This window comes from Chiloscyllium plagiosum, unplaced genomic scaffold (genome assembly GCF_037043375.1).
Source record: "Chiloscyllium plagiosum isolate Xiang-an unplaced genomic scaffold, Cpla_swu_hap1 HiC_scaffold_2, whole genome shotgun sequence".
NCBI lineage: Eukaryota > Metazoa > Chordata > Chondrichthyes > Orectolobiformes > Hemiscylliidae > Chiloscyllium > Chiloscyllium plagiosum.
In genome coordinates this window covers 119627579-119654518 of record NW_028270140.1, presented here as the reverse complement: position 1 = coordinate 119654518, position 26940 = coordinate 119627579, and the positions used below count along the sequence as shown (strand labels likewise).

General features: G+C 41.0%; 1 protein-coding gene across 10 annotated transcripts in view; it reads left to right on the top strand.

Annotated features, from left to right (window-relative positions):
- fam169ab (family with sequence similarity 169 member Ab) overlaps window positions 1-26940 on the top strand; it is a 103586-nt gene that overhangs the window by 9047 nt on the left and 67599 nt on the right. For 3 of the 10 annotated variants that reach the window (XM_088000254.1, XM_088000200.1, XM_088000206.1), the window contains exon 1: window positions 23468-23562. The exons of 6 other annotated variants lie outside the window; for them this stretch is intronic. In XM_088000254.1, coding sequence (XP_087856380.1) covers window positions 23476-23562 — 87 coding nt within the window. In that variant the 5' untranslated portion in view covers window positions 23468-23475. Of the gene's footprint in view, window positions 1-23467; window positions 23563-23965; window positions 23989-26940 lie in introns of those variants that run through there. One more of the 10 variants, XM_088000234.1, reaches the window with a different exon arrangement.

Here is a 26940-nt window from a genome sequence, read left to right as displayed (position 1 = left end):
TGATGAGCAGGCTTTGGAGAGTCAGTGGATGAGTTATTAGCTAACATGGAAATAACATTCTAGTCTCTGACTTGCTCTTGCACCCATGCATATTTGACTGTTCCAGTTCTGTTTCTGATCAGTGGTAATTCCCCACATGTGTGCTATAAATGGCATTTGCCACCATCAGCCCAAGCCAGAAAGATACAAAGGTCTTGCTCCATCTGGACACAGTGCTTCAGTATTTGAAAATTTTCACGCAGATTGTGGTACATGTATGGAATGAGTTGCCAGAGGAAGTGGTGGAGGCTGGTACAATTACAATATTTTAAAAGGTATCTGGATGGGTATATGAATAGGAAGGGTGTAGAGAGATATGGGGCAAATGCTGGCAAATGGGATAAGACTTATTTAGGATATCTGGTTGGCATGGACGGGTTGGACCAAAAGGTTTCCATGCTGTATAGCTCTATGACTCGAAGTTGCAGTTGGTCCGGAAAATTGTGCACATATGCCCACTTCTGACATTATGATGTAGGGAAGGTCATTGATGAAGCAGCTGAAGATGGTTGGGTCTAGGACACTACCCTGACAACTGATCTGTTCTGAGTCTGAAATGATTGATCTCCAGCAATCACAACCATTTTCCTCTGTGCTAACTAATGCAGAACCTACTACCTTATTCCCACCTACTTCAATTTTGCTCAGGCTCCTTTATACTGAATGGTATTAATGATACTTGATGCTAGCAGGTACCCTGTCTTATGGAATTTAGCTCTTTCTTGGACCGCAAGAAGGTCCGAGCAATATGACCCTGGCATTGTGAGCTGCTTATTGCTGAATACAGCTTATTGCTGTACCACTTGATAGTACAGTTGACAACAAATTCCTCACTATGATCATTGTGAGTGGCCTAATCTGACAGTAATTGGTTGAATTCTTGAACAGTTTTCCACACAGCCGGGTAGATGCAGATCTTTGTTGTAGCTATGCAACTGTGGGTAGGGGTAGGATTAGAGTGGTGCTGGTAAAGCACAGCAGGTCAGGCAGTATCTGAGGAGCAGGAATATTGAATTTCGGGCAAAAGCCCTTCATCAGGAATTGGGGCAGGCTAGTTCTAGATTCTTGTGTACTATAGCTAGAAGATTGTCAGGGTAAACCAACTATTGTTATCAAATGAAGTGTGAGTGGAACTGGATCTGGTGGGGAGTGTTTTAAGAGGAACTGAAATCATCCACTGAACCCTTCTAGATGAAGGTATTTGGGAATGTTTCAGTCCCATCTTTGTCTGCTCTTTCCATACCACAAAGAGAAAATGTTTGGCTTTCAAGTTTACAACACTTGAAAAGTGGTACCTCAAGTAGATAACATTTTTATTTTTAAAAAAATCCTTACAGGATACCGGATTGTAAGGCTGATAATCAAGAAGTAGTACGAAATCCATGTAAAACCCTTTTTAATGGCTCAGGTGTTGTGTGCTGTGTTAGGCTTAGAACAACAGCAAGAAGGAAAAAAGGATGGTTCATATGAAGGTGACCCACATGGAAAAAGCTGAAAGAGAGATAAGAAAGGACTACAGTAAGAATTTTGAGACCATACATAAATTCCAACCAGATCAATAGCTGCCTGGTAGGAGGAAGTAGAAATCTGAAGGAAGACTTAAAATTTTGACTGTTTCTGTTAGAATGGTGTAGGTTGTGGCTAATTCAATAGAGCTATTTCAAATGCTAAAAGAGGGAGTGAAGGGCAAAGAATAGCTGAAACAACCTGCTTCTGAGGGGTCTTGAATCTCTAGGACATTGATCAAAGTTTACATTAGAGAGATTTAGGTCAGAACAAGAGAGATGTTCTGGCACAGGAACTTGAGGGTCTGTAAAATTAATGGTTAACTTAACTGTCAACTTTTAAGATGAGGTTAGAAAAGGGAAATTGGAGTAGAGAGGCATTTTAAGTTATGAATATTGTTCAAGTAGCAGGTAATAGTGGATAGATAGGGCTGCGGTGTTCTCATGTCTATGCTGCATTTGCTGACAACACTAGAACCATTGCACAGAGCTGTTACAAGATTGCATCTGGCACTTTACTACTTGTGTTTTATTACTTTTTGTTTCATTGCTAATGCTGGGTTAAGAATTTTAAGGTAAATAATGCCATTTTCAAAACGTCCATGTTGTTGAGTCGATTATATTTGCCATTTTGTGCTAGTGGCAAGACATTGGATAGGTCACATCTAAGGATGGACCCAAGGGTGGAAATTACAAAGGCACTGGTCATAAACCTCCATGGAGTATGGCTGTAGATTTCATAAAAAATGAGGAGATAGCAGCATTAACCCAGAACGACAGACCAATTTGTTTAATCTCTGAACCAAGGGTGTTGGAAATCTGAAGCAAAAACTGAAATTGAGAGAAACTTAGCAGGTCTGTAGAGATAAGTGTTAATGTTTTGAGTCCCGTGACCCTTCTTCACAACTACGTTTTCTTGTTTCAGATCTTCACCGTCCATAATACTTTGTTTTGTTTTAAAGTTTAACTCTGCCATTTCTCTTCCAGGTATGCACAAGTTGAAGTTCTGCTTCTGTCTCTAACAGGATTTCCACACCATCATTACTTTCTTTCAGCCTCTGGGTATTTGACAAAGCATTTGCCAAAACTTGCTTCCAGAGCCACAACTCATTCCTCAGTGAGTGCCTCCGGCTCAAACTTGCCTTGGTCGATTCCAACTGAAGTTTGATCCTTCTTGTTTCAAATCCACACAGGATCACAGGTATCTCTGTGATGTACAATGCTTCTCAGACAACTGTTCTTGCTGCAACTTGGGATCTCCACTCCATGCCATGTAACACCATATGCACATTCATAGATCATAGAATCCCTACAGTGTGGAAACAGGCCATTTGGCCCAACAAGTCCACAATGACCCTCCGAAGAGTAACCCACACAGACCCATTCTTCTAAATTTAACCCCTGACTAACACACCCAACCTACAAAACCCTGAATACTATGGGCAATTTAGCATGGCCAATTCACCTAACCTGTACATCTTTGGATTGTGGGAGGAAACCGGAGCACCCAGAGGAAAGCCGCGCAGATCTGAGGAGAATGTGCAAACTCCACACAAACAGTCGCCCAAGGCTGGAATTGAATCCGGGTCCTTGGCACTGTGAGACAGCAGTGCTAACCACTGAGCCACCATGTTGCCCTTAGCCTTTCAACCTCTCTCCATGCTGTCTCCGAGCTGTCCTGCTCCCCAATTCCATTTCATTATTTGGTTTTTCTTGACATTACTTCTTTCCAGGCAATAAGGTTTGCAAGCTTCAACAACTCGGAGATACCTACACCCCTCTGGCATTTCTTTTTCCCCTCCCTTTCCCTCTGTCTTCCACTTTCTCCTTACCCCACTTAGAGTCATAGAGATCTACAGCACGGAAACAGACCCTTTGGTCCAACTTGTCCAAGCTGACCAGATATCTCAACCTAATCTAGTCCCATTTACCAGCAATAGGCCCATATCCCTCCTATTTACATACCCAACCAGATGCCTTTTAAATGCCGTAACTGTACCAGCCTCCACCACTTCCTCTGGCAGCTCATTCCATACACGCACCACCCTCTGCGTGAAAAAGTTGCCCTTTAGCTCCCTTTTATATCTTTCCCCTCTCACCTTAAACCTATACCGTGTAGTTCTGGACTCCACCATGATTTTACAAACTTCTATAAGGTCACCCCTCAGACTCAGACTCTCCAGGGAAAACAGCCCCAGATTATTCAGCCTCTCCCGATAGCTCAAATCCTTCAACCCTGGCAACATCCTTGTAAATCTTTCTTGAACCCTTTCAAGTTTCACAACATCCTTCCAATAGGAAGAAGACCAGAATTGCACACAGTATTCCAAAAGTGGCCTAACCAATGTCCTGTACAGTCACAACATGACCTCCCAACTCCTGTACCCAATACTCTGACAAGTAAAGCATAACAAATGCCTCCTTCACTATTCTATCTACCTGTGATTCTACTTTCAAGAAACTATGAACCTGTACTCCAAGGTCTCTTTGTTCAGTAACACTCCCCAGGACCTTACCATTAAGTGTATAAACACTGCACTAATTTGCTTTTCCAAAATGCAGCACCTCGCATTTATCTAGATTTAACTCCATCTGCCACTCCTTGGCCCATTGGCCCATCTGATCAAGATCCTGTTGTACTCTGAGGTAACCTTCTTCACTGTCCACTACACCTTCAATTTTGGTGTGATCTGTAAACTTACTAACTATACCTCTTATGCTCACATCCAAATCATTTATATAAATGACAAAAAGCAGCGGACCCAGCACAGATCCTTGTGGCACTCCACTGGTCACAGGCCTCCAGTCTGAAAAACAACCCTCTAACACCTTCTACCTTTTGAGCCAGTTCTGTACCAATAGCTAGTTCTCCCTTTATTCCATGAGATCTAACCTTGCTAACCAGTCTCCTGTGGGGAACCTTGTTGAATGCCTTACTGAGGTCCATATAGATCCAGTCTGCCCTCATCAATCCTCTTTGTTACTTCTTCCAAAAACTCAATAACTTCGTGAGGCATGATTTCCCAAGCAGAAAGCCATGCTAATTATCTCTAATCAGTCCTTGCCTTTCCAAATATGTGTAAATCCTGTCCCTCAGGATTCCCTCCAACAACTGCCTCTCCTTACCACCCTTCTTAAACAGTGGCCAACCTCCAGTCCTCTGGCACCTCACCTGTGACTATCGATGATACAAATATCTCAGCAGGAGGCCCAGCAATCACTTCCCTAGCTTCCCGCAGAGTTCTAGATATCCTGACCAGGTCCTGGGGATTTATCCACTTTTTTATTTTAAGCTGTCCAGTACCACCACCTCTTTTGTCCATGATGGATTTATAAAATCCCTTTGGATTCTCCTTAACTCTATTTGCCAAAGCTATCTCATGTCCCCTTTTTGCCCTCCTGATTTCCCTCTTCATTATACTCCTACTGCCTTTATATTCTTCTTAGGATTCACTCGATCTCTCTTGTCTATACCTGATTCTATCTTTTTCTTAACCAAAATCTCAATTTCTCCTTGCCAGGTCTTTACTGTTCCTTCTGACCTTTGGCTGTCTGCTGCTGAATGTTCTCTACTCAACAAGGATCTTAATGTTCTCTACCTGGATCCCCAACTCAAAGAATTTCAGGCATGACAGACATTGAACTCTTCTGTCACCTTCACCTGTGTGCCCATTTCTTTTTACAGTCTTCTCCTACAGGTCTCTTCACCGGTCTCCAACACTCTTCCTCCACCTGGGCCCCTCCCACAGCCCTTTTAGCTGCGCTCAACCTGTTCATTGAGAACTCTCAACATGACAATGGTCACCTTAGTTTTTGTGCCCCACTCACCATTCGATCCTATTTCCCTCTGAACTAACCACACTCTGTGTTCTTGCACCCTACCCTGACTTTGTAATCAGTTGTGAAGAAGGGTCACAGGGATCAGTGTTAATTCTGTTTTTCCTCCACGGATGCTGGCAGACCTGCTGAGTTTTTCTAGTGACTTCTGTTTTGTTAGTGTAACCATTTGTGGGAAAGCTGATATTGCCTGTACCAACTGACCACCTACACTCAAGCCATTTTCCAGCACCTGATCCTGAAGATGTAACACCAGGTTCCTGTTTAAATCGGTTGACTGTTTCTGCCTTGACCACCAAACTGGGCAGTGAAATCCAGGCATACGTTACCTTCTGGATGAAAAAGCTCTTCTTCCTGTCCTTTTAATCTTTCTACCATTTGCACACACAACTCCAGCTGTGGCCTAACCAGTGTCTTCTGTAGTTCTAGAATTACATTCCTGCTTTTGTATTTAATAACTTGTCTAAAAAAGGCATACATCCCAAATGCTGACTTTAACACTTTACCTTGAGGGACCTAAAGATATTCACTCCAAGATCTCAACCACCTAATTATATTCTATTTCCTTGCTCTGCTTACTTGCTTCAAATGCACAAACTTGCATTTCTCTGAACTGAATTCCATTTACTGCTTATTCAGCTTTAGCAAGCCATTGATATCCTCTTTCAGATGACAGTTATACTCTACACAGTTGACTCCTCAGCCAATTTTTGTGTCACCTGCAGATTTCCGAATCAAGCCTTCCCACAGTTCAGTGTAAAGCATTAGTGAGCACAACAGACAACAAGGGAACCAGTATTGTGCTCTTTGGAACAGTGCTCCATTCACAAAAATATTACTCTTTGTTTCCTCTCAGAGTCATTTTTGGACCCAATTTCCCACATTTTGCTGATGCACATGAGTCTTAATATTTTTTAATAGTTTACTATGTGGGAGCTTGATAATTGCCTTCCTAAAGTCCATGTTGATAATACCTACTGCACTACCCTTATCAGTCATCCTTGTTAATTCCTCAAATTCACTCAAGTTATAAAGGCACGGGGTCTTAACAAAACAATAGACAATAGGTGCAGGAGTAGGCCATTCTGCCCTTCGAGCCTGCACCGCCATACAATATGATCATGGCTGATCATTCCTAATCAGTATCCTGTTCCTGCCTTATCTCCATAACCCTTGATTCCACAATCCTTGAGAGCTCTATCCAACTCTTTCTTAAATGAATCCAGAGACTGGACCTCCACTGCCCTCTGGGTCAGAGCATTTCACACAGCCACCACTCTCTGGGTGAAGAAGTTTCTCCTCAGCTCTGTCCTAATTGGTCTACCCCGTATGTTTAAGCTGTGTCCTCTGGTTCGGCACGCACCCATCAGCGGAAACATGCTTCCTGCCTCCAGAGTGTCCAATCCTTTAATAATCTTCTATGTCTCAATCAGATCCCCTCTCAGTCTTCTAAACTCAAGGGTATACGAGCCCAGTCGCTTCAGTCTTTCTGTGTAAGGTAATCCCGCCATTCCAGGAATTGACCTCGTGAACCTACGCTGCACTCCCTCAATAGCCAAAATGTCTTTCCTCAAATTTGGAGACCAGAACTGCACACAGTACTCCAGGTGTGGTCTCACCAGGGCCCTGTACAGCTGCAGAAGCACCTCTTTGCTTCTATACTCAAAACCATGCTAACAATCTCTAAAGACTGTTTTTTGATTGATAGTTTAAAATAATTCTTGTTTTATTAACAATTTTACTATCAAAAATATAAATTTACTTTTGAATCTTACTTTTGTAAATTTAGGTATGGTTTGAAAAAATGTTTTCACCAATAATTGTGTTTGCTTTACTGGGTTTCACTGTAGTTTTATTAGATTTACAATTTTTATTATTTAATTTCTACAATCATTCTCTCCAACAGAGTGTCACCCGAAATCCTCTGGATTAAAATCTACATCCTCACTTGTTTCTTCAATGTCTTGTCAATACACTCAGGTGGATGCAAAATATTTAAATACAACCTCTGTATAACCACTCTCTGCATTCTGCATTATTAGTGTTTGTTGAAGCATTGAATGTTTTATGATACACCTCGTTAAAAGTTTTTCTTTCTTGAGCCAAAGTGAAGAGATTTCTTGATTGTACTCAATTGTGCCTTTTTCTGATTTGTTTTTGAAGGTGTATTTTGATTTTCTGGTTACCATAAGAAGAATGTTCAGTGGATCAGGTAGCTCATGAAAGGATGGAAGTCATGTACTTGTGGCTATGTGTGTTGAGGGTAGCCGTTTTCTCCCTTTTTTTTTGGTGAATACCTCTGATCAGAACATAACTTGTGTAAAACAAACAAAGTGAGGAAGAGGGGGACAAAAAGACAATATGAAAGAAAATTGAGGGTTTCTGATATAAGTTCACCTTGTTTTTTGGTAGGTATGAGTATTGGTTAAAGTCATGTTTGAAGTGGTGTTTGCACACCCAGTATAGATAGACAGGGTCCAGGTCTCTTGCTCAGAGGTTGAACACCCACTCAATGACAGTGGTTAGATGTCAACTCACCAATAACACACCCCTTGGTCCACCTTATCATCTGATTAAATCTTTTATTCAAATTCGCCTAAGGACCTCAGGATTTGTTTGTTTATAAAGAACTTTGGAATGTCCTGAAGTTGTGAAAGGCGGTATGTAAGTGCCTATTTCATCTTTTTTAACCTCCATCGTACCTCATCATCCTTCAGATCATCCTGGACTCTTAACAACACAGACACTGTTTATTACTATATGCTGCCACAAAAGTATCTTCTTATAACTTTGCTAAAATATTACTTCTGAAAGAAATTCAGCTGTCAAAAAGATTGTTGTAGTAATTTCAGAGAGAATGAGAAGCAATGAAAAGCAAAGATAAGGGACCAGTTTGCGAATATCACTAATTGTGTAACTTTTAAACAACACTTTTTGGATCAGATTTTACATCCAGTCTGGTAAAACTTAGAGGGAGAGAATAGTTAAAATGTGATCAGTCAGTTACTCCCTCTGATCCTGCTGTATCCTTCCTAAAACTGCTATTTTGAGCAGATGAATGTGGTGTCTGTGGGGCTGGGATAAGATTTGTTAATTCAGACATGCCATGACTGTCTGCCCCAAGGCAGGTCTTTCTTTAGATTAGATTACTTAGATTAGATTACTTACAGTGTAGAAACAGGCCCTTCGGCCCAACAAGTCCACACTGACTCGCCGAAGCGCAACCCACCCAGACCAATTCCCCTACATTTACCCCTTCACCTAACACTATGGCAATTTAGCATGGCCAATTCACCTAACCTGCACATTTTTGGATTGTGGGAGGAAACCGGAGCACCCGCAGACACGGGCAGAATGTGCAAACTCCACACACAGTCACTTGAGGCAGGTATTGAACCCGGGTCTCTGCTAGCCACTGTGCTACCATGCTACCCACCGGTCCTTGGATCGTTGTCTGCTGAACTTCTATCCAGGACCATTTTCTTGGTTATTTCTGGTGGTGGTTAGCCTTTGCCTTCCTCTTGTGGCAAGATGAGGAAATCTGACTCAACCAGAATGACCGTGTAACCAATGCCCTTGGTATTATTCTGAATGACATTCTAGTTGTTATGGCCAACTGAGCTAACTGGTCTGTAACATATTCCGTCAAGAAAAAGATTGATGTAAATGTCTGTGTTAAGGGAAAAGTCTTTTGGGGAAAAAAAATCACAACTTCTTTCCCTCCTTCCATCGAACTAGATGGTTTAGTGATGCTGCTATCACATAACCCTAGTTATTTGGCTAAGTCACCTAAATCTTACCTGAAGGATCCAGGTATCTGAATATGGAAAATAAAGCTATTCCAGCTCTCCCAACAATGATTGATTGATTTAGTTCTGCTTACTCCACACTGGAAAGAGTACAGTGCAGACTTTCAAATGTTCCAGAGGTCTTTTGATTAAAGTATAAAGAGAGGCTATGTAGGATAGGTTTGTATGCTGTAGAGTATAGAAGCTTAAGAAACAATTTGATTGAAATGTTAAAGGAAGGAACTGATTCTAGAGATAGAAAAGCTTTTACTGTGGGTGATAACCTTAAAATAAGAGCCAAGGAAAGTTAAACGCTCCGCAAACAATGATAGTGACAGTGTCTCTCTGCAGAAACAGTACATGCTCCCTCAAGTTAATAAGTTTGAAAGTGGTGTTCAACAGATTATTGCTTGTTGGGGTATTAATGAATATGGAGCCAAATTGGATGAATGGAATTTCGATACAGATCTGCTAATATGTGACAAAAGACCAGAGCAAGCTTCAAGTGCCTCTCATACTCCTGTTGGTACAGAACCATCGAAGCTACCAAATGCCAGCTTTGATTCCTGCTCCAAGCTGAACCATCCGATCTCAGTTGAAGTCTTCACAATGCCACTAAAAGTTGAACTCTAAAGAGACTGGAGGAAGAATGAGGAGGCTTGGAATGAAACATGTTTAATCCAAAGAGCATGAAGCATTGAGCCCTTTTGAGCAGTTCTTGTTTATTTATTCAGAGAATGTGGGTGTTGCTGGCTTGGCCAGCATTTATTACCCATTCCTTGTCTTGTGAAGGTGGTCATGGTAAACTGCCTTCTTAAACCATTGCAGTCCATTTGGTGTAAGTAGACCCACAATCCCATTACAGAAGGAATTCCAAGATTTGGTTCCAGTGGCACTAAAGGAACAATGATACTTCCAAGACTAAATGGTGAGTAGCTTGGAGGGGTATTTGGTATTTCCATGTATCTGCTGCCTTATCCTTTTAATTGGTACTGGTGAAAGGTTCTGCCTGAAGACCCTTGGTTATTTTCAGCAGTGCATCTTAAAGATGCTGCTGGTAAATTTTGTGGATGTGGTGCCAATTAAGTGGACCGCTTTGTCCTGGATGGTGTCAAGCTGCTTGAGTGTCTTTGGAGCTGCACTTACCCAGTCAAGTGGGGAGCATTCCATCATACTTCTGTTGTACTTTGTGAATGGTAGACAGTCTTTGAGAAGTCATGAGGTGACTCATTGCAGGGTTCCTTGCCTCTGACCTGCTCTTGCATTTATATGTTTGGTCCAGTTCAGTTTCCGATCCTTAGTAACCTCCCAAGGTATTTAGATTAGATTACTTACAGTGTGGAAACAGGCCCTTTGGCCCAACAGGTCCACACCGACCCGCCGAAGCGCAACCCACCCAGACCCATTCCCCTACATTTACCCCTTCACCTAACACTACTTTAGACTTTAGCATAGCCAATTCACCTAATCTGCACATTTTTGGATTGTGGGAGGAAACTGGAGCACCTGGAGGAAACCCATGCAGACAGGGGAGAATGTGCAAACTCCACACAGACAGTCACCTGAGGCGGGAGTTGAACCCGGGTCTTTGGTGCTGTGAGGCAGCAATGCTAACCACTATGCCGCCCTCTTTGATGGGGATTTAGTGATGATATTGCCATTGAATATCAACATGGGTAACAAAGAATGAAAACATTCCGTGACTCTTTTATAATCATAAATTTTCTTCAGTGTGTCAGTGATATACATGATGAATAATTCTGTAATATCAGCTGGTGTGACTTCTCACACAGGAACTGAATGAAAGAATGAATCCCTTCTATTTCGTCAAGCCATGCTGAAATGGAATCTTAATTTGATTAAAATGTTTTGTAACTATTTGATTTGGTTAAAAACAAGGGTTCTCCAATCATGAGCCTGTTTTGTAAATAGACGTTCCAGATATATGGTTGAGAAAAACAAGACTCTTTTACTGAAGATGTGAATGCATCCATATTTGAATCTGCAGATATTTCAAAACTTAACGTGACAAATTTATTGCATTCCGCCACACAAAAGTTCCTAAAAATTGTACTCAGATGTATATGAACCATTATAAGAAAACCCAAAAATTAGTTTAAACTTAACTATGCAAAAGGAAGCAATAGCCAAGTACAATTATCTACTTGGTAAAACGATAGACTTTCAGGTAAAAGTGAAAGTTGCTGTAGTCCCAGAGGACCATGGGCTACTTTCTGATTACAGAGGTGCAGTGGATTTAAGGGCACCACACCTCAGGTGACAAGCAAGACTGTAGGGCCTTCATGGTGATATGAGCTGGTCTGGGAATTGAACCTGCTGTTGTTAGAGTCACACTGCACTGCAAACCAGTTGTCCAGCCTACTCAACTATCCAGACATTATGTATAACATCTCACAAGTTATCATGGCACAGAAACAGGCTACACAGTCCAACCGGCCTGTGTTCCTGTTTGTACTCCACAATGGACACGCATATGTAGCTATTATGCTTAGAACTTTCCATGAAATTTGTTGTTATTTGTTGGACTTTTAACATTTGATTACCTCAACATTTCCATCTGGTATGACAATTTGTCTTTTTACATTTGGAAAATATTTCCAAAGTTTTTGGCTTTATTGCGTGGATTTAAAACAGGAAATTTGATGGGCAAAGTTCAACATTTAATTTATTTAATATATTTAATAAAAACAGGCTGGTCCATCAGTAAACAATTTTTTAAAAAACCAATAGAGATTCAGATTTTAGCTGACTGGCTTTAACAAGACAGGTGAAAAGAAGGAATGCCTTTTAACAAGCCTAAGATGAGTCTAAAATTAGTTCAGACACCACAAAGTTACAGGAAGTTCAGGAAGGGAAGAGCAAGAACTTTTGGAAAGTCAGATCGTTACATCTCATGGCTTCACAATAGCCTTTTTATTGGTATTATATTAGCCTAGCCAGCACACCTTGACATTCAAAAGCATTTTCATCATTAAATCCCCATCAATATCTTGGGGGTTACCAATGATCAAAAACTGGACCAACCGTATAAATTCTGTTATTTGGTTTGGCATAGTTTAGTGATTATAATTCTTGCTCTAGAGGTAGTGATTATAATTCTTGTCTCTAACTAGACAATTTTACTTTTACAGTGTTGAACATTTCTGCTAGGCCTGCTGTAGAATCTTGTCATATTTAACTTTAATTTATAGACAAAGGTTTCCTTCTTTATGCTGAATTTGTCACCCAGGCAGAAATTGTGTCTTTTATATTGTTTAGAAATGTTTCTTTTCATGCTCCAGTTTCTGCTGATCCATTTCCACATCAACCAACTTGAAACCTTCCGTGAACCTGTGCAATCAGGCAGTGTTTCAGAATGTCATTTAGAAGAAAAAATTGCACGCAAAAAGTTCCATGATATATCGGAGTGGTAGCTTAATGCATTTTTATTATTACATTGGAAAATGTGGTTATCACCAAAATAAGTATTATTAAATGGAGTGTCCATTACCCGTGAGTTGATTTTTCAAAAACAAATTTACTTCATAACAAAATGCTGCAAATACTAAATGGACAGAACACTGTGAGGTTCCAATAATTGGAACCGTTCTCAGGCCTTTGCAGAGACTCATTTGTTAAATTAAACTCATTCGTTAAATTTAAGACACTGGAGCATTATTGACACCTTTTCATAAAGCTATCAGTAATTATTTTGATTTACTCAGAGACAACAACAGAGTTTGAGACCTTTTATGGTGATAGGCAATGACTTTGATTTCTTATGATCTAATAAATAATTAGAGTCATAGAGATGTACAGCATGGAAACAGACCACTCGGTCCAACTCATCCATGCCAACCAGATATCCTAACCTAATCTAGTTCCACCTGCCAGCACATGGCCCATATCCCTCTAAATCCTTCCTATTCACATACCCATCCAAATTCCATTTAAATGTTGCAATTGTAGCAGCCTCCACCACTTCCTCTGGCAGCTCATTCCATACGCATACCACCCTCTGTGTGCAAAAGTTGCCCCTTAGCTCCCTTTTATATCTTTCCCCTCTCAACTTAAACCTGTAGTTCTGGACTCCCCGACCCCAGGGAAAAGACTTTGTCTATTTCTTCTATCCAAGCTCCTCATAATTTTGTAAACCTCTAAGGTCACTCCTCAGCCTGCGACGCTCCCGGGAAAACAGCCCCAGCCTGTTCAGCCTCTCCCTATAGCTCAAACCCTCCAGCCCTGGCAACATCCTTGTAAATCTTCTCTGAACCCTTTCAAGTTTCACAACATCTTTCCGATAGGAAGGAGACCAGAATTGCACGCAGTATTCCAGCAGTGACCTATCCAATGTTTTAACTTCATTTCCTAGTTTCTTTTAGTCAGCTCTGTCTCCAGATCATCGTAATTGTTTTAAGTTTAGTAGTTTTAGACCCAGATTTTTCACCTTCAAACTGAATATGAAATTTCATAACATGATGATAATTATCTAGAAAACTCTTTTTACTGTGAGGTTATTTATTAATCCTGTACCTTTACGTATTCCAGGTCTAAAATAACCTGTTCTTTCATTGGTTCCTGAACATGTTGTTTTAAGAAATGGTCCAAAACACATTGTGATATCGTCCTCCAGGTTACTTTGCTCGTTTTTGCAACTTTTTTGGCTTTTCCTGTGCAGTTTTGTGCCAGAACATCCTTTCTCAAGCACTGTATGGAGAGCAGAGGAGAATCATTTGGTTTATTCTTAAAGTTGAGAGGGTTAGCTCATGAGGAGAGATTGAGTAGACTGGGAGTAAACTCACAGGAATTTGGAAGAATGAGGGAGGATCTTGTGGAAATGTATAAAATTATGAAGGGAATAGATAAGGTAGAAGCAGGGAGGTTGTTTCCACTGGTGGGTGAAACTAGAACTGGGGGGCATAGCCTCAAAATAAATTAGTGCAGATTTAGGATTGAGGTGAGGAGGAACTTCTTTATCCAAAGGGTTGTGAATCAGTGGAATTCCCTACCAGTAAAGTAGTTGAGAAACTTCACTGAAAGATTTTTGAACAATAAAGGAAGTAAGGGTTATGGTGAGAGGGCAGGTAATTGGAGCTGAGGCCATGAAAAGATTAGCCATGAACTTGCTGAATGGCAGAGTGGACTCTAAGGGTCAGTTGGCTTACTCCTGCACCTAGTTCTTATTGTTTCATTTTTTTCAATTAACTCGAAGATTAAAATCTCTCCTGATACTGCAGCACTCTTCTTACAACCCCCCATTGTTTTCTTGGTTTATATACTGCTCTCAAGTGTTGTTCTTTTCAGAATGCCTATAAATGACTCTCCATTACTTTTTCGCTTTTTCATATCTCCACCCAAACTGATACTACATTTTTGATCCTCTGCACCAAGAGTAATTCTCACTACTGCACTAACCTCATCCTTTATTAACGGAGCTATGCAATCTCTTTCCTTCATGCCCACCTGAAATATCAAATGTCCTGGAATATTCCGAGCCCAGTTGTGGTCACTCTGCAGCCACGCATCTGAACTGGCTATTGTGTCATGCTCATTTATATCTATTTTTGTCATCAATTCATCCACCTAGTTGCAAATTGCTAAAAACATTCAGATGAAGAGCCTTTAATCTGTGTTTATTTATTTTTTAACACTGTTTTGTCCCTACCCTGAACCTTATTTTTTGGTGAGATCTTACATGTACCTACTCTGTATCTTCCTGTTACGCTTTGGTTACCAATTTCCACATCACTGCCCCTGCACTAAAGCCTTTCTTTTTAACTTTCCAAACCCCTCTTCCACTACCCCCAGACTCGCTATCTTCTGTAACGCATCACATCAACTCTGTTTCATTACACATAATCTATGGTTGAAATGTTTCTATCTGTTGTGTTGGTTTTGCTGATTCCTAGGTAAGGTGCACTGAATAGAATCAAGTGTAACCTAGTGGTAAGTCCTGCCCAGAACTTTTTAATAAACTTTGTTACCTCATTAGAGGGTTTGAGCTTGGAGTTCTAAGTACTTCCATTCTTTGTCTTTCAGTCAGAAATTATTCTGATCAACAACAGTGTCGTCTTTACACCTCTTCAGATTACAAATTTGGTGGATAAATTCAATTTGTTCACTGTGCTCTTGAGTCATGAGTGTACTACCATTGCTCACAGCTTTCATTCTTTTAGAATTTAAGCTTAGAACAATATAACACAGGAACAGACCCTTCGACCCACCATGTCAGTGCCGATCACAATGCCATTATAAACTCACCCCATCTGCCTGCATTTTGCCCATATCCCTTTGTTGCTGTGTCTGTGTAAATGTCTCTAGGTATTGCTATTGTGTATGCTTCTACCATTGTCATGGCAGTGTATTCCAGGCACCTACCACCCTTTTATATAAAAGAAAAAAAGCTTGCCTAGCACATAGCCTCCTTTTTAAATTTTTTCCTCTCTCACTTTAAACCTATGCCCCCTATATCTGCCATTTCCACCCAAGGGAAAAAGACTCTTGACTGTCCACCCTATCCACACCTCTTATAATTTTATATACTTCTATCAAATTGCCCCTCAGCCTCCAGTGCTCTGGTGAAAACAATCTAAGTTTATCCAACCTCTCCTTACAGCTAATACACTCCAATCCAGGCAACATCCTGGTACACCTTTTTTCACCATCTCCAAAGCTTCTACATCTTTCTATAGTGTAGTGACCAGAACTGCAGACAATACACCACATGTGGCCCAACTAAAGATTGATTCAACTTGCCAACTGTTATACTCAATGTTCCGACTAGAGCATGTCATACACCTTCTTTACCACCTTATCCACTCATTATGCCATTTTCTGTGGAGCAATGGACTTGTACACCAAGATCCCTCTGTATATCAATGCTCTTAAAAGTTCTGCCATTTAGTGTGTACTTTCCTCTTGCATTTGACCTTCCAAAATGCATCACTGTATACTTGTCCGAAATAAACTCCAGCTGCCATTTCTCTCTTTTCTTCTTCTTCTTGCGCAATCTCGCTCATGTATCACAGAATGGTTACAGTGCACAAGGATACATTTGGCACATTTATATCTGTGCTGCCTGTCCAGAGGGGTGATTTACCTAGTGACACTCTCCTGCCTTTTCCCCATAGCCCTGCACAATCTTCCTTTTTGGCTATTTATCCAAATGCCTCTTGAATACCTCCAGTTGATCCTGCCTTCAGGCAATGCAATCCAAATTTGAATATGTTTTTCCAAGTGTGGCAGTTTATCTTAAACTTGCATCCTCTGGTTCATAATTCTTTCATCGATGGGAACAGTTTCTCCTTATTTCTCCTACTTCTTTGTCTCTATTCTCTTAGCCCAACGTCTATCTTGTGTTATCTTCTGATCTTTCTTATCCCACCTCCCCTTTATTATTTTTCATTTTCATTGTTTCCTAATTACTATCAGTGTACTTATGCTGTAGGAAAGATAGGGATGGCAAGAGAGGAAGGACGTGGTGTTTTTGATTAGGGAAAGCATCACGGCAGTACTTGAAGGATATTGCTGAGGGATTGTCCAGCGAAGCTATATGGGTAGAACTGAATAATAAGAAGGGAGTTTCATTTGATGGGATTGCACTGTTGGCTCCCTACAAAAGTCAGCAGGAAATTGAGGATGTAGGGAGATCGCAGATATCTGTAAGAATGATAGGATTGTAATGGAGGAGGATGTTAACTGCCCAAATGTAGACTGGGACTGCCATAGTATTAGGAATTGGATGGAGAGGAATTTGTCACATGTGTTCAAGTAAACTTCCTTAATATTTAGATGGCCCCTTCTAGAGAAAGGGCACAATTTGACCTCCTTTTGGGAAATAAGGACAAATGGCTGAAGTGTTTGTAGAGGAGCAGTTTAGGGCCAATTACTATAATTCTATTAATTTAAAAATAGTTATGGAAAAGGAAAAAGATAGGCTCGGTCCACAAGTCAAAGTGCATGGGCAAGTTGCACTGAAGGTCCTGTTTCCATGCTATATGACTTAATGCCACATCAGGATATTGCAGGTTTCATTGAGGTTGCTGCTCATTCTTCTCAACTTCAGAGAGTATAAAGCTCATCTACTCATAGGACAGCCTCTTATTCCAGGGACCAATCTGCAGAATGTTCACTGTACTGCTTCTAATACAAGTGTATCTCTCCTAAATATGGAGACCAAAACTACACAGTATTCCAGATATGGGTTTACCATAACACTATTATATTGTTCCTGTACTCCAATCCCCTTATTGTACTTGTATACTAACTTTCTGCATTCCTGTTTGAGCACATTTCTATCACTGAGTGTCAATATTTACATGTTTTGTGTCTTTTAAAAGCATTATTTGCTGTTTTCACAAGCACAGGGAGTAATCTGATACTTTCCCATTTTATACTCCATCTGCAATTTTTTTTTAACCAATTCTGACTGCATCGCTTTGCTGTGCCTTCCTCACACCTTAACAGTGGGCTGTTAGCAAGTGTGCATTAGTTACTGTCATTTTCTAGTACATGAATATAAATTGTAAATAGCCAAGACCCCAGCATTGATCCTTGCAGCACTCCACTAATCATTTGCTGTCAACTTGAAGATGCCCCATTTATGGGAGAAAGTGAGGACTGCAGATGCTGGAGACCAGAGTTGAGAAGTGTGGTGCTGGAAAAACACAGCAGGCCAGGCAGCATCCGAGGAGCAGGAGAATCGACGTTTCGGGCATAAGCCTTCCTGAAGAAGGGCTTATGCCCGAAACGTCGATTTACCTGCTCCTCAGATGCTGCCTGGCCTGCTGTGTTTTTCCAGCACCACACTTCTCAACAATGCCCCATTTATGTCTACTTTTTGTTTCCTATTTATAAATAATCCTCCTTCATTGTGAATACATTATCCACACTCCAACTCTTAACCTTGGCTATTAATCTTTTGTGTGAAATATTTCTTTAAATGCCTTTTGAAAATCCAAATGTACTAAATTACTGCATCCCCTTTCTTTACACAACTTGTTAAATCCTGAAAGAGCTCCAATAAATTTGTGAGAAATGACTCCTTTTGTTAGATCATGTTGACTTTGTCTGATTGTACTGCGGTTTTCCAATTGTGTGATTAAGGCTATCTTAATAATAGTTTCCAGCACTTTGCCCAATACTGATATCAGGCTACCTGGCCTATGGGTTCATGTTTTCTCTGCTCTCCTTTCTAAAACAATGTTACATTTGCTAGATTCCAATCTGCTGGAACATTACAGAATTGAAGAAATTGTGTAAAATCATAATGCATCTGTTACCTCTGCAGCTACCTGTTTCTAGAATGCTAGACTGTCAGCAGGCCATCACACTGTTATTAGTCCTTTGGTTTTTTTCCAGTACTTCTCTTCCCTCTACTAATGTTATTTCCTTTTAGTTTCTTTGTGTTTTTTTTAAAGCTCCTAGCATGCCTTCTATTCCTAGCTGTAATTGTCTCTGGAGTAAAAACAAACACTAAAATCTGAATCTTCCAGGCCCAAAGAAAATGTCCATGGAGGAACTTAATGGGGTAAGAAGCGAAAATTTAGAATCTTGATAAACTTCTGCAGTAAGTTCTCCTGCTTAAGAGATGGTTTGATCTTTCTGATGGCAAGATTTAGGAAGTCTATTTGTGTGCATTTCATGTCTCAATTGAAGGCCAACTCACTGGAATTGAGTGCCATTTCCTATGAAGTTCTCCCCAGTCAAGAAATGCATGTGTGCAGATATTTAACTGCCTTCAAGAGATGTGCAATGGTGATGTAACTTTCTATCCTGGACGATAAGTACTTCCTGCTTTGTCCTTCTAGTGATATGTTTTACGGTAATATTTCTGATTTGGTTCTGGTGTAGGTACGTCAAGTGGAGGGAAGAGGACAAGGGTGGAAAGAGTCACCTTCATCCCCTCCCCCACTCACCCATTGTACTCTATGCTACTTTCTCCCCACCCCACCCTCCTCTAGCTTATCTCTCCACGCTTCAGGCTCACTGCCTTTATTCCTGATGAAGGGCTTTGGCCCGAAACTGCTGTGCTTTTCCAGCACCACTAATCCAGAAGTGTGGAAAGAGTGTTGATCTCTAGGGGGTGGGGCGCATGCGAGGGGGAGTGCAGCAAGGTAGAGCAGAGTGGCACAGAAGGCTGTAACAAGGCTATCCAATCTGACATCCCTCTGTATTGGCACAGTTAAACTGAGTGGCCCAATGAATTGTCAGTTTCCATGGAATAGGCAGTGCTGCTTAGCCTGTGATGCACAGCAAATTCATTGTTCTTTTCCTGCATTGCAGCTAGGGTCTCCTGTGTAGTCTCTCTCTGTGCTTTTACTTGCTGCAACCTATGCCCAGGCTGCCTTGATCTGATAGGAAGACTCTTGCTACCAACCTTGTTGAAATGTAACTGCTTAACTTAACCGAACAGCCTGGAGGAGAACCTGCAGCAAAGTATTGCTGAACAGTGGAACTACCTTCTGCCTGGTCTGACACATCCCCAAACAGTTGGGATGACCAGTGCGGGATGTGTGGTCCTCCTGGCTTGCAGTGACTGAATACCTATTGGCTGATTTTAAATAAGCTACCCAGACCTTCAATCGCACTGGCCTGCCTCCTACGATTTGCCATTCTGTTTGTGCAAAGACACATCTAATATATGTCACGAGCTGAGTACTGTAGAGTGAGAACAAGAAAAACCCAATCCATTCTCCCACATGAAGATGACTCTGCATCCACGCTGATTTTTGGATTGCATAAAGAATGATTCTGCCCAAAAGATTTGTTCACCCTCTCAACTGTTTCTTCATTCCACATTTTCTCCCCTGTTCTAAAGAAGTAACATTTATGTCAGCTTCTCTCCTTTTTAAATCCTTTTTTATTTTCCTGATTGGGTTGCTCTAATTCAAATTTTTTGTACTTTAGATTAATCTTTTCCCCCTTTGCTGGTTCCTAAAACATTTCCACTTGAGAGTAGCTACTGTGCTTGGCAACATTGTAAGCCTTCTCTTTGAATTGACAGCCTCCCTTAACTTCCTGAGTAAGCCATGGATGGATTGCTCTTTCTGTGTTTTTGTTTCTCAATAGAACTTTTTCTTAAAAATTGAATTGTTTCTTTAAATGTGTCCTATTATTTATCATTTTTAAAAAACTTTTACATCTCCTTTTATTTATGTATTGCTACGGTTCTTTAATTTCTTTATCCATTCAACCATATTTCATTAGCCCCTCAAATACGAGGTGACCTTATTAAAACATACAAGATTCTAAGGACTTGACAGGCTGGATGTGGAAAAGTTGTTGCACCTTGCGTGAGAGTTTAGGACCAGAGGGCATAAACCCGGAATAAGGTTTTGCACCTGGATCAAGTATGTTATTGGTTTTCCTATGTTCTACTGTTATTCTTGCCTTACTTCTGATGTGTTATCATGAAGAGGATTGAATACAGTGAGACTGGGTGATTTGTGGAACTGAATGAGTTTTATTTGGTTAATTTTGGCAGGCAAACTATTAATGTGACCATCCGAATCTTCTTGTGTCGGCTGTGGCTGTTCAGTTTAAGAACGAAGCAAAACATAAAACAAGAAACTACAAACCTGTAGGCCCACATCAGAAGTATGAAAAATTCTATAATCTATCATAAAGAATTTTGATAAATGGATATTTGAATAATAATTATCTGATTGGGCACAGTCATCTTGGGTTTATGAGTGGGAAATGGTGTTTGATGAACTTGTTGGAGATGTTGAGGCTATTACTAGCAAAACTAATAAAGGAGAGTTGAAAGTCTTGGTACACTTGTTTTCTCAGAAGGTTTTCGAAAAGACCCCCACAGGAGGTTGGTTCAAATAATGCGGAGCGTTTCAGAGAACACCTCTGGGACACCCGGACCAACCAACCCAACCACCCTGTAGCTCAACATTTCAATTTCCCCTCCCACTCCACCAAGGATATGCAGGTCTTTGGACTCCTCCATCGTCAGACCACAACAAAACGACGGTTGGAGGAAGAACGCCTCATCTTCCGGCTAGGAACCCTCCAACCACAAGGGATGAACTCGGATTTCACCAGTTTCCTCATTTCCCCTCCCCCCACCCTGTCTCAGTCAAATCCATCAAATTCAGCACCGCCTTCCTAACCTGCAATCTTCTTCCTGACTCTCCGCCCCCACCCCAGTCTGACCTATCACCTTCATCTTGACCTCTTTCCACCTATCACATTTCCGACACCCCTCCCCCAAGTCCCTCCTCCCTACCTTTTATCTTAGCTTGCTGGACAAACTTTCCTCATTCCTGAAGAGGGGCTTAGGCCGAAACGTCGATTCTCCTGTTCCCTGGATGCTGCCTGACCTGCTGCGCTTTTCCAGCAACACATTTCCAGCTCAAATAATTAAAGCAACTGGACTTGATGGTAATGTACTGTCATGGATTAATGATTGGCTGACAGACAGAGAGCAGAGTATGAATAAATGGGTCATTCTTATATTGGCAGGTTGTGACTGATGAGGTATCGAAGAATGAAAGCCTGGACCCAAACTGTTCACAAGATGTATTAATGATTTGGATGTGTGGACCATACAAAGTATTCTGCATTTGTGGATGATACATTCCCACTTAGATTTGTATGTTTGGAGGAAAATGTCAAGTGGTGTCATGAGGATTTGAACAGGTTTAGTGAATGGGCTAGATGGAATATAACGTAGGAAAATGTGAGGTTATCCACTTCACACATCCTTTTCTCCTTCCAGAGTATATCTTAAATGATGACAGGTTAGAAAGTGCAGATGTTCTTGTCAATATGTCACTGAAGGCTAACCTGCAACTGCAGAAAGCTATTAGGAAGATTAACAGAATTCCTACAAACAGGAATACTTAAATACGGATATAGTGAAAACTTGCTTTGATGGCAGGACTGTCCTATGAAGAGAGATTGGTTAAACTAGGCCTCTATTCTCTAGTTTTGAAGAATGAGGTAATCTCATTTGAAACCTGCAAAATATTTAAATTGATTGATAGGTTAAATGCAGATAAGATTTTTCCTCTGATTTGGGAAGATAGAACCATGGATCATAATTTAAAAATAAGGAAGATTCCATTTTTAGGACCAAGGTGAGGAGAATTCATTTCCCTCCGAGGATCATGATTTTTTTGCAATTCTCTGTCCAGAGGGCTGTGGAGGCTTTAAAGTAGAGTAAAGGTTTAAGAGGCTAGTGTAGGTGAAAGGCTTAGAAATGCTCGATCAGCCATGATTGTACGAAATGATGGATCAAGCTCGCTTGGACTCCTTCCATTCCTATGAGGGAAGTATTCAAGATCATGAGGGGTCTGCACAGAGTAGATACGAAGATAATGTCCTTTCTTATGAGAAGATTGAAAAAGAGAAGGCAGTTTATAGAGTAATTGGTAAAAGAAACAAAAGTGACATAAGGTACAAACTTTTTAACCTAGTGAGTGGTTAGAATTGGAATTAGGTTTTTTTTTTGTCACAAGTACTCCAGTTACAAAAGAACAGGAGTACAGTGAAAAGTGTATAATGTCAACAACACATGGCGCCATCTTAATTACAAACTGTACCTGGGTACAAATTTTAGGTACAAAAAAAGAGAAAATAAAGAAAAAAGTTACACTACATTACAAATATACATTGTGTAAGTTAAGGTAAGAAATAAAGCTAAAAAGATAAATTAAGATATGGAGTGTAGTGGAGACCGTTTTCTTTCAAGTATTGAAAAATTAATTACATTAATAGCTAGTGTAAACATGATGGACCAAATGGCCATCTCCTGTGCTAGGATAATTCTGCAATTCAGGGGCCATGGGTGACTGCAACAAGCAAACATTTTCATGTGACATTCTTTGATCTAACACTTGAGCAGAGTTGTTATCTTGTTCCAAAGTGCCCCTTGGTACAGAACAATAAAATGTTCTATGAATATACTGACGTTCTTCAAATGTTGCAAATGTTTATTTCTGTTTTGTTGTCTCTTGAACCTAGTGTTATATTATGAGATTTTGTTTTATTTCAAGTTTGCATTTTCTTTCTTAATTTACGGGATCAGTGCCACCTTCATAAATCTAATTGTTTTGGTGGGGGAAGATAGAATTTGCTACTTCAATAGATTATTTAGTCTGAGGAGGTGACTGCGTGTTATTTCTGATGACAACATTGCTGCTTTTTCCCAAGGCTCAGAAACACAATTACTCCTCCTCCTGTATCACATGCCTATCTCTGGACCCTTGCTTACAGGCAGTTATCTGGATTCAGTAGAGCAGCGACTCCCTTTGCTGGTTAATGGATAGCTACTTGCTGTCTGCATCCAAATAATGGGCAACATTTCTCTGGTGCTTAGCTATGCAGTCCATTCCAGAGGCATTTGTTGCCTTTGTGTCATTCCTGTAACTTGTGCACAGGTACTGGGGCTAATATTTGTTTCTTTTCAGCAGAGCGTTTGTAAATATGTGTGTGCTCGGAGCTTTTTCTATCTGAATGCTTTTGGTCTGTTTCCTGCCTCTGGCAACATTCCGCCTGCTCAGCACAGAGATCTTTGAACCAATAGCGACTGGGACTTGAGGGACACTTGAATGCTGACATCTATTTGAATTGACAGCTGTGTGTTGCCTGGATGATCAGAGCATTGGACTTGTTCAGACAAATGTCCAGACAAAGAAGTGAAATGAAGTGAGAGGAATCACAATTTGCAGCCTGAATGTCTCTAAGGTTCTTGCTGGCTTCCTTTGGTATATATCAGATGTGATTCTCTGATCTAATCCTTTTAGATTTGCCACTTGTCCTTTCTTTAAGGGCATTTTATCCTAAACATGTGAAGGATTCAAAAGGTATGAAAGTCTATCATTAAATAATAATGAATTTGGATACTTGTCAGTTGTGAACTGAAAGGGTTATTCCTATCACGTAAATTGCTACTTTTTGAGAGATGTTTTGATAGATGAACATCATCATCCGCTCAGTGGCCATTATGCTGTGTTACTGAGCTGTTCTGACTAGTAAAGTGCCAAGTCAATGCTGATTAATCTTTTTGAATGGTTGTGGAAGCAGCAATGTTGTTTTCAGTGTCTCTGGACTCAGGAGTTTTTTTTAAAATAAATAGCCCATGGCTGCTCTTTTCTCCACCCCTTTTTCTGTGATGCCTACACGTAATTGATGAAACGGATGCTGTTCTAGTGGTTTAGGAGGAGAAAGGCTCATTGAGAGTTATAGTGCGGCCTCAATTTGTAACTTAAGCTACAAAAGAGCTGTTCATTTCCATGGTATCTCAATGTGAGACAAAATTTGGAGATGCCGTTGTTGGACTGGGGTGTACAAAGTTTAAAAATCATACAACACCAGGTTATCGTCCAACAGGTTTATCCAGAAGCACTAGCTTTCGGAGCGCTGCTCCTTCCACAACCACCTGATGAAGGAGCGACGCTGCAAAAACTAGTGCTTCCAATTAAACCTGTTCGACTATAACCCGATGTTGTGATTTTTTTAACTTAAATGTGAGACATCTGAGAGGTTGGAGAAAATTGGGGGTGGGGGTCTGAAATTTTACATGTAGTGGGTTTTTTTTGTGGATTTGTATTTTTTATAGCTGACAGCAAGATAGTAACATTTTTGACGTAAACTTTTCTCCATCCTTAATGACATTGAGTGTCCTCATCATGGTTCCATTGGTGAACATAAAAGTTGTTAAGCATTGAGGGAGTGCTCCTCTGTCAGAAGGGTTTCAGAGGAGACATTAAATTGAGGAGTCATAGAGATGTACAGCATGGAAACAGACCCTTCGGTCCAACTCGTCCATGCCGACCAAATATCCCAACCCAATCTAGTCCCACCTGCCAGTACCCGGCCCATATCCCTCCCAACCCTTCCTATTCACATACCCATTCAGATGTCTTTTAAATGTTGCAATTGTACCAGCCTCCACCACATCCTCTGGCAGCTCATTCCATACATGTGCCACCTGCTGCGTGGAAAAAGTTACCCCTTAGGTCTCTTTAATATCTTTCCCCTCTCCCCTTTAAACCTATGCCCTCTAGTTCTGGACTCCCTCACCCCAGGGACAAAACTTTGTCTATTTACCCCATCCATGCCCCTCATAATTTTATAAACCTCTATAAGGTCACCCCTCAGTCTCCGACACTCCAGGGAAAACAGCCTAAGCCTATTCAGCCTCTTCCTATAGCTCAAATTCTCCAACCCTGGCAACATCCTTGTAAATCTTGTTCTACCTTTTGTTGGATGTCCGTTACATGTGCTTTGCCACCATTTACAAAAGAACTAAGGAATTCTCCATGTCTCTGCATTTATTTTGCGACTGCTTGCAGGATCTTGTGAACAAATTGAATTCCGCAGTCCTGACGTGACAAAAGTAGCTCTGTGTCCAAAAGTCCTTAATTAGTGTAAGGAGAGCTTTGGGATTCCCTGTAGGTATGAAAGAGCTATACAAATACAAGCTTGTTCTTTTGTGACCAAGAACAAAGAATAATACAGCACAGGAACAGGCCCTTTGGCCCACAGGACTGTGCCAACATATGATGTCTTTCGAAACTAAAGCCCTTTTGCCTCTACGTGGTCTGTAACCCCTCTTCCCTGCTAATACTTTTCTGTCAAGATGCCTCTTAAATGTTGCTATTGTGTCCACCTGCTCCACCACCTCTGGCAGCACATTCCAGGCATTTACCACCATCTGTGTTTTAAAAAAAACACAAAACCTTCTCTCACCACCTTTTTAAACTTACCCCCTTTTTTACCTTAAGCCTACGTCCCCCAGTAAATGACATTTCTATGTCTGGTGGTTTCCACCACCCCTCAATTGCACTGCCTCCAAGCTGACTAACCCCACCCCACACAGCTTGCTTTTAGCTCTTTCCCAAAGTCCACACACAGGTCTGCCTGGGCAGACCCATTGCTTGTGCCTGTTCCTGCCCCACAGAACACATCTCGTCCTATCTTGACTTGTGTCTTTTTTCCTCCCTATGTCCAGTCCCTTCCCACTTACAGGCGCAAGTCCTCTGACACTTGACATCAGTTTCAGAATTTCCAGTTTGCAGTCTCTAGCCTCAATTCCTTTACATGGCAGACGTAAGGACTGCAGATGCTGGAGATCAGAGTCCAGATTAGAGTAGTGCTGGAAAAGCACAGCAGGTCAGCCAGCATCCGAGGATCTGACCCGTCGGCCAGAGGGCCTGTTCCTGTGCTGTACTGTACTTTGTTCTTTGTCACAAAAGAACAAGCTTATATCTGTATAGTTCTTTCATACCTACAGGACATCCCAAAGCTCTCCTTACACTAAGGACTTTTGGACACAATCTTGTCTCAATTCCTTTTACACGTCTATCCCATATCCAGATGGCCTCAGGGCTCTCTGCTTCTTTCTGGGGAAAAAGCCCTGAATCATCCCCCTCCTCCACCCTGCTCCACTTGGCAGAGCTCATGCTTGCCCTGAATAACTTCCATTTTAACTCCTCTCACTTTCTTCAGGTCAGACAGATGGCCATGGATACTCTCACAGGCCCCAATTATGCCGTCTCTTTGTGGGATATGTGGAACATTCCTTGTTCCCATCCAATACTAGCCCCCACCTACAACTCTTTCTCCAGTACATCAGTGGTATTATTAGCACTGCCTCCCTCTCACGTCCAGAATTGAAAAGTTTCTCAATTTTGCTTCCAATTTTCACCCTGCCCTCGCCTTCACCTGGTCCATCTGACTCCTCCCTTCCCTTCCTTGATATCTCTGTTACCATTTTTGAAGATAGTCTAGCCACCAATATTCACTATACACCC